Here is an 18418-nt window from a genome sequence, read left to right on the forward strand (position 1 = left end):
TATGGGAAATGGAATAGGGATGGGCTTAAAGAAAAAACTGGATGTACGCCCATGAAAAAAACTGTATAAAAGAGAAAGCTGCGATTGAGGTTGTTAGTCATACAGCTGGCATCGAGGATTTGTTGAGCTTTGGCATGTGGAACTTATTGACTTAGAGACTTTTGGGATAAAATAAGACTTTTCTACAACAACAGCTCCAGCACAAACAACGGTGAGTACTGAAGAAGTTTTTGGTGTGATAAAATAGAGTATAATATAGCATAATACAATGTGTGGTACTTTACAATTAAAATCATATGCATGTCAGGAGTAGGCCTTCATGTACTGGAAAACATGTAGGCCTGTTTCTAAATAGGTTTTGCTGTGCTTACAGAAATTTGAATCACAACGCGTGCATGAATGTGAATTGAAGAGTCTATTTTGAGCTTGAAGAAAGAGAAAAATATGGTCAAATAACTTGGCCCCAGATCATATCACATAGTATATATGAGCCCAAAAGGATGGGCAGACAGCTGTGTTTCTCTGCAGATTTAACAGGCTCCGCTTGTAATAAAGTGTATTCTGAATCAAAGATTTTGAGAAGTTTTGTTTTTATAAAAAGAAGAAACCACAACAGTACAATAGGCCAGAGGAGATAAATCATGAAAAACCTGAACTTAGTTCACAGGGCTGAAGAGAAACCAGTATTAAATGCTAAACAGTGCAGAACATTGTTTCCAAATTCACAAATCACATCTTAAACTAAAACCACATGCTAGTGTTGCATTGAATGCAACAACATCACACTTTATATGCATTTCACATATGCCTAATTTCATGTGTAAGAAGATTATTTGTTATGAGGCTGGTAGTGTAGAAATGAAAACTTCTTAAATGCTCATGATCTGAGGATATCGAGATCTGTGTTTTGCAACCTTTGTGGTTTGATGTTGTCAGAGGAGGTGGTTGTCAGCTGATGTTTCTGGGCTGTCAGTACACGCTTCTCCCACATCTGCAGGATGTTGTAGTTTTCACGTATTGTGCTACTTGCCCTTTACATGTATAAAATGCGTGCATGCTCATGTTGATGCAATAGATATATAAAAGATAATTGTAGAATAGCCTGGACATGTAAGCCAGGAAAACTAGAGGCCACATGCCAATGTGGTATGAAAAACTGAGAAAACATTTAGAGAGCAAAGAGCCAAGGTCATCTTCTCTTAAATACTATTGCATAAGTACAATATGATAAAATTTACTTTGCAACCCAAAAAACCACTATAGTCAGATATCTTTTGCAGATGTGGCTCCTAGAGACGTATTGGTTTAGTTTATAACAAAAAAGGAACTTGCCTTTGCTCATTGTTCTAACAAGTATACAGATGACAGATTTTCTGTTTAGTCAGTCTCAGTCTTGACTCAAACCTTTGCAGCTCTGAAAGAGAGAACTTTTCTATTCTTTAAACGATTTTTTTTTTTTGAAATATATTTGAATTCTCCTATTAAAAAATAAAATTGATTTCATCAGCTGACAGGATCTCCTCATTGCATCAGCTATTTATTATCAACGCAGAAGCAAACAATATTTAAACATTGTTCTGCATATCTGTTTTATTGGCCAAGTGAATAGGCTCGTGTAAGCGAATGCCAATCAATATCGATCGATCTTTACTGGGTGTGTTTGCACATAAAGCCTATTCGTGCTGTTTATAAACAATGTTGAAAGAAGCTAATTAAGAACAATAAGAAACAAATGTACGTAAATGTGAAAATTTGCATATGCTTTTTTGATAGGTGATGGGCGGAGGATGTCTTAAGACAGCCCCCTTCTTTTGTCACGGACTGGCTGAATCACCACAACATGTGCGTGGGTCGCGCCCTCAGAACGCGCAGTGAACTCCATCCGCTCTCATCTTAACTCTGAGGAGGGTTATGGATGTGCGATAGACGGTTTTGCCAATTTAATGCAACGCGCTAAAACCAAGAGCTTCTGGGATTCTCGTGTGGATTAAATCTTCTGTTTGGATTAATTGATTGGTTGGAAGTGTGGAGACCCAAAGCGGACACGGAGTCGATGTCTGAGATGCATTGTAAATTGTGAGTACTTTAAATCTATAGAGATCTAAAAACGCCTTGTTTGGTTTTTGGAAATGTTTCTCTGTTATTTTAAATCCATCCGTAGGTTGTTTTGGTGTGCAGTATAGCAAGTCGTTTAACATGTATTAATTTTAACTAGTAACTATTTTTTATGTCACTAGTACCTCTTAATCACTAGTAGTTTCTTCAAATTAGTATTAATTGGATTTTAAGATGGGGTGTTCGTCACGTGAGCCCCGGTAAAAGTTTACTGGTTAACGGTGTTGGGCAGATTACTTCCAAATGTAATCCGTTACTGATTACAAATTACGAAAATTGTAGTTATTAACGTAATCTAGAATACTCATTTTAGGCGATGTGTTCTGAGCACTTTTTTTATTACTACTATTAGATTACTGTCTTAGATTTGAATGTGTGAATTGTGTACCATATTGATAAATATATAAAAATTGAGGTAAATGAAAGAACTTCAGGCCCGGAAGTTCAAGAACTTCATTTTAATTTTACATTTCAATAGCTTTTCATCGACTTGCAATCAGCTGAAGTTCACAGTTTAATCAAGCTAATGATTACCCTAAATCAAAAATGTAAAATTAAAATGAATAAATTATATGTAAATAAGAACAAAATAAAGCGACTTAAAACTAAAAATATTAATATTTTATTTTTCTTTACCTGCATGTCAATGTGACCATTGTCAGAGATCTGTGAACATGCAACACATGTTGTTTTGTGCCCAAATTATTTTAATTGCCGGTTCAAAATCTGAAGCAACGATTCTCAGCATGCAACGGGGTCACTCTTTTGAGTCGGTTCTTTTCAGAACAGGTTATCGGAATCAATCACATTTCAGTTCAAATAATTTGGAAAGCTGATCCACACGCTGATTTTTTTTTTTTGTGTGTGTTCCTTGAAACAAAACCTGCAAATGCATCCTGTCTGCAATAAAAAAAGTGCATGTATGTGTAAATGATTGCCCTACTAAAATGAATGCTGAACTATAGTTAGATAGCATTTGAGGTCATGGCTAGTGACCAGGTCAAAGGGAGGTCAAAAGGAACTGAAAAATACGGCATCCTTTTACCATGAACAGTAGCTGTCAGTGTCGTCTTTGCATTACAACTAGGGCTGTTCAACGATAACCGTGGTTATCGTGTACAAAATAAGAGTCTGTGTTTACGTAATATATGTGTGTTTGTTTTGTGTATAATTATTATGTTTATATAAATACACACACACATACATGTATATATTTAAGAAATATAAGCATGTATGTATAAATATATAAATATATTTTTATGTAAATTATATATAAATGTAAATATTTGTATAAAAATATAAGATATTTTTCTTAAATATGTGTGTGTATATTTATATATACATAATAATTATACACAAAACAAACACGCATATATTACGTAAACACAGACTCTTATTTTGTACACGATAACCACGGTTATCGTTGAACAGCCCTAATTACAACTTAACCTGCTTGCAATGTAAAGGGGCACTAATTATTTTTGCATTGCACGATTACATTTTTGACTCTAGGGCTGTCACAGGACATTTATTTTTAGTGAAATCTGTAAGGTCACATTTTACGCATGGCATTCAAAAAACTGCTTACAGAAGCAGATGTTATTTTAGTCAGGAATGCACAGCTGTGGAAAGGGAATGAACACAGAAAATATTCTATGTTCAAGCTTCTTCAAAGTGTATTGTCCATGCATACTACTTCAATAAAACAAAAATAGCGTGCATTATTTTATATAGGGAGAAAATACATTGAAATTCCTTCAACCTTGAAATTCCTTCACGTATACAAGCCTATTTCTTAAAAAAGACCTGCTGAGTCTGTATACACTGACTAAAATATGCACGTTAAAGGTGAAATGGGTCACATTTTGCACCATTAATGCCATCAAACACAATTAATAGGTGTGTTCGACTTGAAGAGGCTCTGTGCAGACTGATCAGTGCATGATATCAAAGTACTGCGAGAGCGTTTTGAAAGCATACAGAGCCATCTGCTTTCTAATTGCTCTTGTGGTACTTCGATGTCATACACAAATCGTTCTGCGCTTCAAGTCGAACATGCCTAATGACTCTTCAAACAGGTTTCTAGAAAGCCCCTCTCCTTTTTTCATATGCCTATCTTTTTCCATACGCTTATTAAGCTTAATCCTTAAGTGTTATTCCTTTGATTTTTGAATATGTATTTGCTTTTTATTAACATCTTTTTCTTTTTTAGAACACTTATTGCATAACTCAGCTTAAGAGCAACGCCATTGAAGAACCTTTACAATGCAGGGATACGCGTGGAGTTCAAATCAACGTCCCCCGCCAAACTACCAAGAACGTGCTCCACCTCCGTACAAAGAACGTGCTCCCCCTCAGTACCCACAATACCCACTTCAGTACCAAGATCAATTCCTGCCTGATTACCAAGACTTCAGAAATGATCAACCCAATATGCTCCAGGCACAGTTCAATGCCCAATTTGCTAGACCAAACATGCATGGATATAATACACAGACAAACCGGGCTCATCCCCAGTACCCGTGTGCTGCCTCCAACACACAGCAGCACTACCCATCTGAAAACCCCAACACATATAGGTGTTATGCCCAATTTGCCATGCAATCAAATTCTTCCTCCCCACAGAACTACCGAAAAACAGGCCACAATCAAGCTCATATGTATTGGTCTCCACAGTCAAACCATGGCAGCTCTGTGGGTAACAACAGAGGTTGGAGTTCCCACACTTCCAACAATGGCAGCTCTTGTTCCGTGAACAATCAGCAACAACTTCAACCTCCTAGAACAGCTGCTCGTCATCATCAGCAACATCAGTTCTCTAGACAACACTCAGGCAAACAACATAATATGCACCACCGGACACAAGGACACCGCCAACAATCCTCTTCTTGGGCCCATAATAATGGAGTTTCCCAGAGAATTTCCAACAATCAAGCTCAGAGCCAAACCACGGCCAATTATACCTCATGCAACCCTACGACGCCACCTTCTGGAGCACAGAGTAACATTTCATTGCTTTCCAATAACTTAAACCAAAGTCCTGTTAACCAGAACCAGCCAGAACTGATGTCAAATCTAGGTCCAGATGTATTGACAATCCATTTTCAGAATAATCAAAGCACTGGGCAACAGTCTCAAGGCACAAACTGTGGGACACATAACGTTAATGAAACCTCTCAAATGACACGGACCAATGAAGCCCAGCCTCAGCCTCACTCTAGATCTTATGCTAACACACTAATATATAGATTACTGTGTTCAAATGGCAAAGAACAAGCAAATAAGCAGCAATCGGTTGAAGAAACTGCACATCAGAACACTTGTTCAGAACAGTCAGAGGTTTGTGCAACCAACAGGACTGACCAACATTCAAAGGAACCTTCTTCTGAACCTAGTGCACAGTGTACAGTTGAACCACCCAGTAAAAGAATGAAGTATGCTATGGTTCAGAGAGGCTATTGGAACAAAGAAACAAGTGTCTCCAAAGATTTTGGAGCGCAATCTGTCCGACCTGGTACCCATCAGACAGGTAGTAATGAGAACAGATTTAAAGAAATGAGTCAACACAGCATACAGTACAGTACGGACCCAGCAGACTGTCTTGAAGCGGTGTTTGCACTACAGAAAGTCTCTCAGCAAGTTCACAAGGCCATAGCCATAGTTCCACCCATTTCCCAGCAGACCTCAAACACTACACTGATGGCTGATACCAACCCCAAAAAAGCAGAGAGTCCACCATTAAAGATTGATTCCGTTTGGACACTTGTTGAAGAGTCTGATGCACAAAAAACTGTAAATGACAAGTTGCCTGAATCCCCTTCACCAACAGCTCAACAAGAGGACAAAAGTCTTGAAATTGAGACTACAAGCAACATTGCAGACTCTGATGCAGGCTCTGGTACATGCTCTACTAGCCCAGTTGAATGTCAAAATAATGCTCAGCAAGATAACTGTGATTCAAGTGATTCTTCATTAGACTTGTCCAGTGTTCCAGTGGTTAAGTACACACTGGAGAAACTAATGGACTTAGTGAAGTCTTTAGAGATTGCGGAATTATCATCTGGATATCCAGTGGAATCAGAGAGCTTTTTTAATAGGATCTTGAAACTCTATTGGAATGGGAGTCAAGACAATCTTGTGGAGGCATTGAAATCATTTAGAAAGGAGACAGAGCAGCAGTCATCTGTTGATATCGTATGGGATTATGAGTCTGTGGTATTTGAAAGCATTGAAACCGAAAACCTAAAGAAGCTTGCTCATTGCGATGTTCTCAACAATGAGGTGTATTCATCATCTGAGGAGTTCAAGTCTTCTTGGTTAAATGTTGATGGGCAGCCAGCTGATATTGAAAAGGTGCTTTCAGAACCACTGTTTGATGACATAACTGTGATCAAAGCAACATCTCAGGAATTTTCAGATAAGACTTTTGTCACTTCAAATAATTTAGGTGCGAATTCCCACAAAGATGTGCCTGAGGTTTCATCCGCTGAGAAAAGTGTAAAACCAAACACGTGTAGTCCAGCAGCTCTTTTTACACCCCAGTCAGGAAATGACAGGGAGGAAATGGCCACTGAAAACAATGGTCATTCATATGCAGGGCTGTCTAGAATGACATATCTGAGCAGCGTCTCCAGTGAGAAAGAGACATTCAAGAAGCAAGTGGACATCAATCAAAACCACAATTTTAAAACAAAACCTTCAGATAACTCCCCATTAGCAGAAAGGTCTACAGAGAAACTTAAAGACTGCAGCAATGAAATAGAAGTATGCAGACAAGATCATTCTGAGCAAACATGTCATAACTTGTCTGTGTCAGAATCACTTCCTCTGAGCCCTGGAAACAGTGTTTCAGATGGTGTAAAAAAGTCTGACTTATATTTTTCTACTGAGACTCTTTGTAATTCTAAGGATACATGGCAGATAGAAGATATTTCTGATGATGAAAATCCAGGCAATAAAGAGGCTCTTAAGAACTCCTCGGACATCGGGCTGGTAGAGGATATTTCAGATGCTGAAAATTGTGGAAATAAGGAGGTTCTTCCTATCTCCTCAGACACCTCACTGGTAAAAGATATTTCAGATACTGAAAATTCAGGAAATGAGGTTCTTCGTAACTCATCAGAAAACTGTCTGGTAGAAGATATTTCAGAGGATGAAAATACTGGAAATAAGGCGGCTCTTCCTAACTCCTCAGACACCTGGCCATCAGAAGATATTTCAGGTGCTGAAAATACTGGAAATAAGGAGGTTCTTAATAACTCCTCAGACACCTGGCCATTAGAAGATATTTCAGATGCTGAAAATTCTGGAAATGAGGAGGTTTTTCCTAACTCCTCAGACATCTGGCTGGTAGAAGATATTTCAGATACTGAAAATAAGGCGGTTCTTCCTAACTCATCAGAAACCTGGCTGGTAGAAGATATTTCAGAGGATGAAAATACTGGAAATAAGGATGTTCTCAATAACTCCTCAGTTACCTGGCCATTAGAAGATATTTCAGAGGATGAAAATACTGGAAATAAGGCGATTCTTCCTAACTCCTCAGACACCTGGCAGGTGGAAGACATCTCTGAAGATGAGAATCCAGGCAATAAGGACACTTGTAGTAACTCCTCAGACATATGTGTGGAGGAAGATGTTTCTAATGATGAAAATTCAAGCGATTCCTTGTTAATGGAAATCACAGTGCTATCATCTGAAGATGCTAAAACATTTTTCCAACAGTTGGAAAATGAACCTGAATGTGGTGTCAAAACAACTAAATCAACATTTGACTGCCGGGATCTTGTAGCATGCTTTGATGCACCAAGTCAGCCTAACCATGAGTACAACAAAGCAGATAAAGATACTTGCTCTCTCTGTGGTACCAAAATTGCGATATCCAATTCCACTAATGTGACTGCCAATGATGGCGATCATTTCTGCTCCCAGTGTTGGGAACAGGCACCATTGCTTGAGCTAGAAGAGGAGCCATGCTCTCCTGTGAAAAATGAGGCTGGTGTACTGGCCTCTCCTGCTAAATCCAACAAACAAGGCCAAGATTGTAGTCCGCCATGTTTTAAACTGGAAGTCAAGGATGTGGCTTCAACAAAGGAATGCATTGTGTATGAAAGGCTGACAGGACAAAAAAGTGACTATATGGTAAGATTAGGACTGGTACAAAATTCGCCAACTCTTGAACTGAAAGTCAAGGAGCTAAATGTTACTTCACCAGAGACATGCACTGCGAACGAAGGCCAAAAAAGGGACAGTATTGTAAAATCAGAACTGGGGGGAAATTGTTGTCCACCATGTCTTGATTTGCAAGTCAAGAAGCCAGCTGTTGCTTCCCTAAAGGAAAGTATTGGAAATAAAAGACTGTCTGAACAAAAATGTGAAGGCATGGTAAAATCAGAACTAGGACAAACCCGTAGTCCACCACCTCTTGATATAAAAGTTAAGGAGCTAACTCTTACTTCAACAAAGAAATGCATTGCAGATGAAAAAAGAGACTGTATGGTAAAATCAGAACTGGGACAAAATCGTAGTTCACCATCTCTTGAACCGAAAGTCAGTAAGCCAACTGTTGCTTCAACAGATGATCACATTGATGAAGAAGGATGGACAGAACAAAAAAGTCAAAGTTTGTTAAAGTCAGAACTTAGACAAATATGTAGTCCACCATCTCTTGAACTGCAAGTCAAGGTGCCAAATGTTTCTCCTCCAGAGGAATGCACTGAAAATAATAAAAGACTGACAGGACAAAAAAGAGACTGTATGGTGAAATCAAAACTAGGTCAAAATTGTAGTCGACCAAGTCTTGAAATGGAAGTCAATGAACCAACTGCTGCTTCAACAGAGGAATGCACTGAAGATGAAAGAATGATGGGACAAAAAAGTGAAAGTTTGTTAAAATCACAACCGAGACAAAATTGTAGTCCATCATCTCTTGAACCACAATTGAAGGTGCCAAATGTTGCTTCCCCAAAGAAATGTATTGCAGATGAAGGAATGGAAAAATCAGTGACACAGAAAGTGCCTGAAATTCAGAGGCCAGCTGAACAGAAGCTAATCAAGATTCAACCAAATAAGGAGGAAAATGATAAAACGGAGAAAAACAGATTTGCCAAGCCCCAACTGCTCTTCAAATGCAACAAACCACCTCCCAAAAAATCTTCCTTTTTTAAGCATAAGCTAAAATCTGGTAGCACTAGTACTGGTTCTGATGAATCTGTGCTTTTCACTCCAGATATTGTGGTTAAAAAGAACTTGCCACAAAAGAAAAAAAATCTCAAACGCCCTAGTGGTGAGAGTCAGGACTGCACCAAGGTGAAAAAATTCAAAGAACACAGGCAAGAAAGACAAGATTATCCTGACAGAACCTCACAGAACCATAGAGAAACCCTACAGAAAGTTACAGAGAAAGTGCCCAGTCATTCAAATGACATGCCACCCCACGGGTCAAAAAAGAAGCTTGAGCTGCATGGTATTCTGTCAGTGAATAAAACTAAAACAATTGAGCCAAAGAAAGTGAGATTTGATTTGTATGGATCCAACAGAGAAAAACAGATCTATGCACATGATCGCCGTTTTTCAGCCCCTGCTAGCTTAACGGTTTCTGATACTTGCAAAGACTATACCGATGTGCTTTCTGCTAAACAAAAAGTACTCAACCAGTGGAGCAGCACCTTTATACCTAAAACAAAGAGCTTTCATCCCAGGTCCCCACAGGAGAGAGCACCACAAAAGAAAAAAACACAGAAAACTAAGGACCTCTTAAAGTCAAGCATTAGTGCATTAAAAAGCCATATGACTCACAGAGCAAAGCTCCAGTCCAGTAGCAAGAAAGAGACAAATCACTTTAGAAAACCAGTATTTCATCAAAAGCTTACAAAAACACTAAGCGGCTAACCTAGTTGCTTTTATCATGTTTACTTAAATATGTTTACACATAATAGCTGTGGCAGAAATGTTTGACAGTTTTCTGTTGATGACAATGATGGATGTTTTTTTTATTATTATTGTTACTGAAAGCAAAATGGGAAAACTTTATTTTTCTAAGGCGTTGTTGTTTGTAATATACTCCACTGTATGTGACTGAAAATGACTGCAATCAGTGTTATTTTATAAGAATATTTTTAATAACTATTGTAAGTACTTCTTGATGCTGTTACATAGTATAAAATATATTTGTATTTGGAAATACAAGACCATTTACTGGAAAGGCAGTTGTGTCACTTAATAAATGTTTTAAATGACTTGTTCTCTTCCTTTTGTTTAGAGCTTGTTTGGTTATTTATTTTGTTATTGCAGAAACTCTTTACCAGTACATTCACATTACTCATTCTTTGATCACTTAATTGTACAGTTATAATCTGATATTTAATAACCTTTCAGAGTTGGTTTTTGTTTTTTTAACTCTTTGTTATATCTATATGCAGAATTATGCAACATGAATGATGAACTAAATTCTATGAAAATCATCTGTTAAATGTCTATTGCACGTATGATAAATGTTAGTACATGTGAATAACTGCGCTTGCAGACGCACAGTCAACGTACTCTCGAGGGTTTACGGACCAGCTTTGACTCTTCCAATATGGCAGGGGTAGGCAAGTTCGGCCCTTGGAAACAGTAAATATATAACAAATACATTTAGACGATTATACTTTTTAGAGTATAAATTGTTAGAAATTATCAGGGGCATAGTTTGTGGGGGGGGGGGGGGTAACCCCCCCCAATACAATACATCCATACCAACTTTCAACCCCCCCAAAGTTGAAACCAAATCTACACCCTTGGAAATGATTAATTCACAGTTCCAACAAACTTTGCTATGTGTTCAGTGTATGCATTATGGGAAGAACATGGCACACACGCAAGTATGCACCCAAAAAGTCTTCAAAATGTAATGATAGTACAGCTTATATACTGAAAAAGAGGAAGCAAAAAGATGCGTTAACTCCTTGTGACACAGTTATGGAAAAAATATAGCCTAGTTCTAAGAAATAACAGTTACACAGGAAACACATTTGCATGAACACAAGAAAATTTTGTTAAGCTAGAGAGAAGCTGTTTGAGGCCTAAACATCCTTTCACAAATGTCTCTAGTAGGTCATAAAAAAGTGACATGATAGCGGCCCTCTGAGCTCCCGTGCGCCCCTGGTGGAAGACAATTTTAGCTTGTTGCAGGACACTATTATTTATTGCTCAATGATTCAACTATCAAGTTAAACGCGAAATATGAGCATATTTTTTCTCCTTTGTTCTTTGAGGGTTTTTTCTTTCCCCCCAAAGAAATATTGGGATTCGAAGAAAACAAGATTATATGACCTTAGGTTGTAAAGGGAATGCATGGTTCTGCCTGTCCACATATGTTTTTAATTAGTTTTCATATTATGTTAATTCAGACATAAGTATTTTATCATTCTTAATTCATATGGAGCAGCTGATCCTTGCCTTTTCTCAGTAGCCCCTCACTGCAGAACACTCGAGATCCAGGGGGCGGAGTCGAGTAGGTTTAGGGATATGTACAGTGGGAGGAGTTGTATCTAGATCCCTGGATCTTGTGTTCTGCAGTGAGGACCATCTCCCTATTCTAACCAGACATAAAACCAGCTGTATAGTATGTGCGCTTCATCTTTTAGACCACCAGACGGCGCAAAAGAGAACCGACCAGCAGTAATAAAGTACTTGCAATTGGTCATGTTTGCAAGCAAATTTGCAGATGCATGTATTGAAATGCTTCAACCTGAGGTTGAATGTCTTAATAACGACTTAAAACGTGTATGACAGTCAAATATATAAATAAATGTGTTGCACAGAAGTTATTCAACTGGACATTGTTACATAGCAGACATTCAAACCAACACAAACAGATGCAATCAGAAAAAAAGTTTTATTGGCCAAGAATGCTCACATACACAAGTAATTTGTTTTGGTTCACATAAGCACTGCATGCTAAAATATTAGTGATGTTGATTTTGATTCATTTTACTTGAATCATTCTCTTGTATTCACTAAAAAGATTTGTTCAAAATAGTTCACAGATTTATTCACTCCTTACCATTACACCATTACACCACTGGGTGGCGTGCAGTTGATGTATTTTTGAGTGTTGACAGAAAACTCATGAAGAGGTATAGGGAATTACATCAGCATATGCATCCCAGTAATGTTCATCTAAACGAAGCATCCAATAACCTGAAAACAAATGAAACAATCAGTCAGTTATATGGTTTAATTCATCAATGAATACAATAAAAACTAATTATTTTTAATAATATTTTATTTATTTTAATAAAAATTTCTGTGGTGCTGGGTGTTGGAATTTTCCCAGCATGCATTGTGGCATGACTAAAATGTTTATTAATTAAATTTTTACTGTTTATTGCATTGTTTGCACTTAAGTTGTTGTTTTTGTTGTGTTTTGTCAAGTGATGAGATGTTTGAGTACAGTTGTACCCTTAGTGATTTATTTGTCACCATCATTGTGGTTTATGTGTGAAATGAGTATCCTGCACACTGTATCAAATCTTGATTCATTGACAATGAATCGTGATTCTTTTGAATCATCTTTGGTTTTAGAAACATGAGAGTTATGGGACATGAAATCTGTTGAAATACATTCTCAGTGGTGTTTGTACAACAAAGCAAGCAAGTATCAATTCAGTAAATATCTATAGTATTTTCTTTTCAGATTTGGTGATTTGCTTTATTGACAACTTGTTGCTTAACTTTTGTAAAACATGACCTTATCTCATCTTCAGTCTTTTTTTTATTTTTATTGAAAAGTCTTTATTGAAAACTCAAAAAAAAAAAAAAAAAAAGTTTACGTGGCGTAAAGCTTACGTTTTTGAGTTTACGTTTTAACCCTTCAGTTGCTTATGTTTTTAAGTTTTAAAAACCCTGCCCAAAACTAAGATGAACTCACCAGACCCTGTGGCGCAGTTTATAAAGCATTGTTTTAATCTTGCAGACCTGGGTTCAAATCCACTTATTGCTTACAGGTTTTTTTCATCATATATAACACAGGAGACCAAATGTGAAAGATGCAGTGATGCAAGTGGACAAACATACTCTTGGAGTAAAAGGCTATGACAGAGTTATGGGTTTGAATCTGTCAACATCTTACAAAAAAACAAAGCTCTCAATAAAACCCCATCCAAAACAAACACAAACTTGTCAAACTCAGTGGCTCAGATCATAAAGTGTTGTCGTTATATCTAACAAAGTAGCCTAACTGCAAACAGTTAACATGAAGGTCACAGTGGTGCAAGTGGCTAAGCGTGTGGTTCATAAGTAAAAGTCTACAATAGAGATGTAGGTTTGAATCCTTACATCACTTATGTTTGTCATCTTATAACACTAAAGTCTCAATAAAACCCCGTCCAAAACATTTACAAAGCCACCAGGCTTAGTGGCGCAGATCATAAAGTGTTGTGTTTCAATCTTGGAGACCTGGGTTCAAAACCACCTATTGCTTACCTTACATTTTTGTCGTTATATCTAACAAAGTAGCCTAACTGCCAACAATTAATGTGAAGGTCACAGTGGTGCAAGTGGCTAAGCGTGTGGTTTGTGAGTAAAAGTCTACAATAGAGATGTAGGTTTGAATCTTTCGATTGCTTATGTTTGTCATCTTATAAAACAAAACTCTCAATAAAAGCCCATCCAAAACCACCATAAATCTGCCAGTCTCGGTGGCGCAGATCATAAAGTGTTGTGTTGTAATCTCAGAGACCTGGGTTCGAATCCACCTATTGCTTATGTTACATTTTTGTCATTATATCTAACAAAGTAGCCTAACTGCCTACAATTAATGTGAAGGTCACAGTGGTGCAAGTGGCTAAGCGTGTGGTTTGTGAGCAAAAGGCTACAATAGAGATGTAGGTTTGAATCCTTACATCACTTATGTTTGTCATCTTATAAAACAAAACTCTCAATAAAAGCCCATCCAAAACAGCCAAATAATCGCCAGTGTCGATGGCGCAGATCATAAAGCGTTGCGTTTTAATCTCAGAGACCAGGGTTCAAATCCACCTATTGCTTATGTTACATTTTTGTCATTATATCTAACATAGTGGCATAAACGCCACAACTCAACATGAGAGTCACAGTGGCGCAAGTGGTTAAGCGTGTGCTTTCTGAGTAAAAGCCAATATTAAAAGTTACTGGTTCAAATCCAGCAACAACTAATGTCATTTTTATCTTATAAAACAAAGCTATCAATAAAGCCCTGCCCAAAACAATCAAAATTTCACTGGACTCTATAGCTCAGCTTGTAAAGTGTTGCGTTTTAATCTTGGAGACTCGGGTTCGAGCCCACCTCTTGCTTACATTAAATTGTTGTGAACTAAACTATATCCAACAAAGTGGCCCAAATGTCAACTTTCAGTGTGAAAGCCACGATGGCACTAGTGGCTAAACACATGTTAGTTGCGGACAAGGTGATCATAGAGGCATGGGTTCGAACCCCACCTCAACAGAGTCGGCTGGCAACCGACAGTGCCTGGGTGGCACGGTTACCTGGGGCGGTAAACCAAAGAGAAAGACGGACGGAAAAAGTCGGCTGGCAACCGACAGTGCCTGGATGGCACGGTTACCTGGGGCGGTAAACCAAAGAGAAAGACGGACGGAAAAAGTCGGCTGGCAACCGACAGTGCCTGGGTGGCACGGTTACCTGGGGCGGTAAACCAAAGAGAAAGACGGACGGAAAAAGTCGGCTGGCAACCGACAGTGCCTGGGTGGCACGGTTACCTGGGGCGGTAAACCAAAGAGACTGACGGATGGAGAAAGTTGGCTGGCAACCGACAGTGACCTAAATGGCACGGTTACATGAAGCAATAAACCAAAGGAGCGAAAGACATGAACTGGGGCGGTTAAACAACCAGAACATGAGTGAAAGACAGGCTGGAACGGAACAAGCACGATACCAGAGGGCGAAGCAGGTTGGCAGAAAGATACCTGAGGAGAGAGAGACATGAGAAAAGGAACAAATTTATTTTTATTATTTTTGGCCTTTTTTTTTAGAAAAAAACTCCCAAAAAAACCCAAATTTCACACTGTTCTCCAGCAGGCTTGAACCCAGGTCTCCCATGTTGTGGCCTTCACATTAACCACTGGACCACAATGGCTTCATACAAGAAAAGGTAGTTTAGCTATTGTTAACCACTGAACTCATTAACCCATTTGAAAAAAAAAAATACTAAAAATAAAAATAATAATTTTAGAAAAAGTAGCATTTCTGAATTAAACCCATTTAAAAAAAAAAAAAATAATAATAATAATAAAAATAATAATTTTAGAAAAAGTAACATTTCTGATTAAAATCTGAATTGAAAACATTGTGTCTGCATTAAATTGTATATATTACCAATTGTACAACAGTAATCCTTAAAGAAATATAGTATAGTAAATATAGTATCATACACCCAAAAATGAAAATTCTGTCCTTTACTCACCCTTAAGTTGTTCCAAACCTGTGTACATTTATTTTCTTCTGCTGAACACAAAAAAAAAAGATATTTTTGAAGAATGTCAGTAGACAATCTATACTGGTGAGATGATTCTTAAATGGCTTTTCATATTCATATTTCTATGTGTACAAGGTATTCGAATCAAGCGGTGTCAGCAAGCATTACCTGTCTATGTCCCTGAACTCTGCTTCTGTTGGGTAGGTGCGCAGTCTAAAGACATTCTCTATCCTACAGGTTAAAAAGACAAATAAAACCTTATGCATATTGTATTCAATAGGAATTAACCTTGTCTTAATAGAATCACACATTCCAAAAAAATAAAACTTTGCAATTTAAGGCCACAGCAAATAAAGTTAGTGATGTGTAGAATCTTAAACAGAGAAAAATCACTTTAGTTGATTGTTTTGCTTTATAATATGAATATCACAATTCATATAAAATGTAACGCAACAACTGATTAATTAATCTAAACGTCTGACAATCGAGCTCAGCAAGAGAGCAGCATGTAAACAAAGCCTTCATGGAAGATGTGACTGCCATCAAACACGATTAGATGTCAAAATAACAAGTACTTTTTAAACAAAAGGGCATGCATCTATCATAAACTCATTCAACACACTCACGAAATCCTTCTTAACACATGCAATAGCGTGATTAAAATGAACTGAAAGACGAGGCCTGCTATGGCATATTAGAATAACACTTAAACTTATAAAATGACAAAAACAGACTGCTATATAATGCGCGATAGTAGTTTACAAGACAAATGCACTGTAAGCAGAAAGTTACTTACAAACAAGTCGCGAGACACTTGCTTCCAGCACTTCCTGCACATTGTAGGCCTCTTCAGTTTGCTGTTAGGCTGGGAAATGTGTTATTGAGTCTTTCATCTGCTCGATCTGTACTCTCATGCCATTAAAACAGGTCTAAAAGCGTGTTGTGGCCACTGCTATCCAGTCATGTTGTTGTTAGGGATCCAATGCATTATGCTGAAAGTGAAGCCAGCTTACGCCGCCTAGTGGAGAGGATGTAAAACTGCATCAATCATTAGGTTAGGGTGTGTCTCAATCAGCTCCCTAGTTCAGTAGTCAGGGCACTGATCAGGGAGTCAGCCACATTCATTTTCATGATATACTGATTCACGACCTAGGGAGCGAGGGAGCTGATTGAGACGCAGGGTAAGTCTGGTTTATTGAGCGTGTAAAGCAGGTGAAGATATCATAGCATTAATACACGAAATAAATTCAGTCGCAGAGATGAGAGATGTAAAATGCATTTGTTTGAAAACAAATATGATTTTGTTAGAATCTCGACCAGCGTTTTGACAACGACCCACATCAACTCTCGAATTAATTATGCGGTAAGAGTAAGACAATTGTATATTAGGGGCTTAGATATTGATTATTAATTTAAAATGTTTTTGTTTATCAAGTTTGTTCATACTTAAACATTGTTTAATTTCGGTTGTTGCGTCGGTTTTTTGCAGATTCAGTCAGCGTTTATCACGTCGCACTAAACGCAAACTGGCGCGTTCATTGAGCTCACTGACTTCTTTAATGTAAAGTTTAACCTATAAAACGCACTTGAAACGTGTTTATCACTTTGCCTTATTTGAATCAAATAATGTGTATATAAATGCAAAGCGTTTGACCGCCAAGAGAGCGCGTTAAAGTTAGTTTTAGGTTCGAAATGCGCTGGATGTTCGAAAGGGAGCGTCTGAAAATTCCACCGATTTTTCTCAAAATTCCAAGCCTTATGCACTTGAGGTCATGGGTTTACATACATACACCTTGCAGAATCTGCTAAATGTTAATAATTGTAACAAATAGGGATCATAACTTTAATTTAGACGATGTATGTCTGCATCAGGTCAGTAACTAGTTGGCATGTCTGTTCTTCCTATGTGGAGTATTGTAAAAAAAATATGAGAGTTTAGTTTAAATTCTTGTGCTTGTTTTATGTTTTTCTGGAGGATTTTTCTGAAGAACAGTGGACAGTTTAACTGGTCTGGACTAACAAGGGACTCATGAACAACTACCAAAAAACAAAAATGACACATACAAAGTGTATATACACCTTTGAACTGGGTCATTTTCTTTAATTAAAAAAAAAAAAAAAAAAAAAAAAAAAAAATATATATATATATATATATATATATATATATATATATATATATATATATATATATATATATATATATATATATACAGTACAGTCCAAAAGTTTGGAACCACTAAGATTTTTAATGTTTTTAAAAGAAGTTTCGTCTGCTCACCAAGGCTACATTTATTTAATTAAAAATACAGTAAAAAACTGTAATATTGTGAAATATTATTACAATTTAAAATAACTGTGTACTATTTAAATATATTTCACAAAGTAATTTATTCCTGTGATGCAAAGCTGAATTTTCAGCATCATTACTCCAGTCTTCAGTGTCACATGATCCTTCAGAAATCATTCTAATATGCTGATCTGCTGCTCAAGAAACATTTAATGTGTACAATTGTACAATATATTTGTGTACAATATTTTTTTTCAGGATTATTTGATGAATAGAAAGTTCAAAAGAACAGTGTTTATCTGAAATCTAATCTTTTGTAACATTATAAATGTCTTTACTGCCACTTTTGATTGATTTAATGCATCCTTGCTGAATAAAAGTATTCATTTCTTTAATTTCTTTTCAAAAAAATAAAAATAAAAATTCTTACTGACCCCAAACTTTTGAGCGGTAGTGTATAATGCTACAGAAGCTTTGTGTTTCAGATAAATGCTGTTCTTTTGAACTTTCTATTCATCAAGGGAAAAAAAAGTACACAACTGTTTTCAACATTGAAAATAAT

The 18418-nt window shown here is 37.2% G+C and overlaps 1 protein-coding gene and 1 long non-coding RNA gene across 2 annotated transcripts; one reads left to right on the forward strand and one right to left on the reverse strand.

The window, feature by feature from the left end:
- On the forward strand, positions 1-10316 carry LOC137024252 (uro-adherence factor A). The gene is made up of 3 exons (XM_067391576.1): positions 1-211; positions 1774-2076; positions 4328-10316. The coding sequence occupies exon 3, from the start codon at positions 4381-4383 to the stop codon at positions 10003-10005; it is 5625 nt and encodes a 1874-aa protein (XP_067247677.1). The 5' UTR covers positions 1-211; positions 1774-2076; positions 4328-4380; the 3' UTR covers positions 10006-10316.
- A 1387-nt stretch (positions 10317-11703) lies between these two features.
- LOC137023810 (uncharacterized) lies at positions 11704-17042 on the reverse strand. Its single transcript, XR_010895584.1, has 4 exons — positions 16366-17042; positions 15738-15800; positions 15558-15598; positions 11704-12297 (listed from the first exon to the last, which is right to left on the reverse strand). It is a non-coding gene; the product is annotated as an uncharacterized lncRNA (long non-coding RNA).
- Positions 17043-18418: the final 1376 nt, after the last annotated feature.

Source organism: Chanodichthys erythropterus, chromosome 8 (genome assembly GCF_024489055.1).
Source record: "Chanodichthys erythropterus isolate Z2021 chromosome 8, ASM2448905v1, whole genome shotgun sequence".
NCBI lineage: Eukaryota > Metazoa > Chordata > Actinopteri > Cypriniformes > Xenocyprididae > Chanodichthys > Chanodichthys erythropterus.

Bases quoted from the DNA above. Each gene is read 5' to 3' on its own strand.
- LOC137024252 (XM_067391576.1), top strand. From the start codon at position 4,381: ATGCAGGGATACGCGTGGAGTTCAAATCAACGTCCCCCGCCAAACTAC.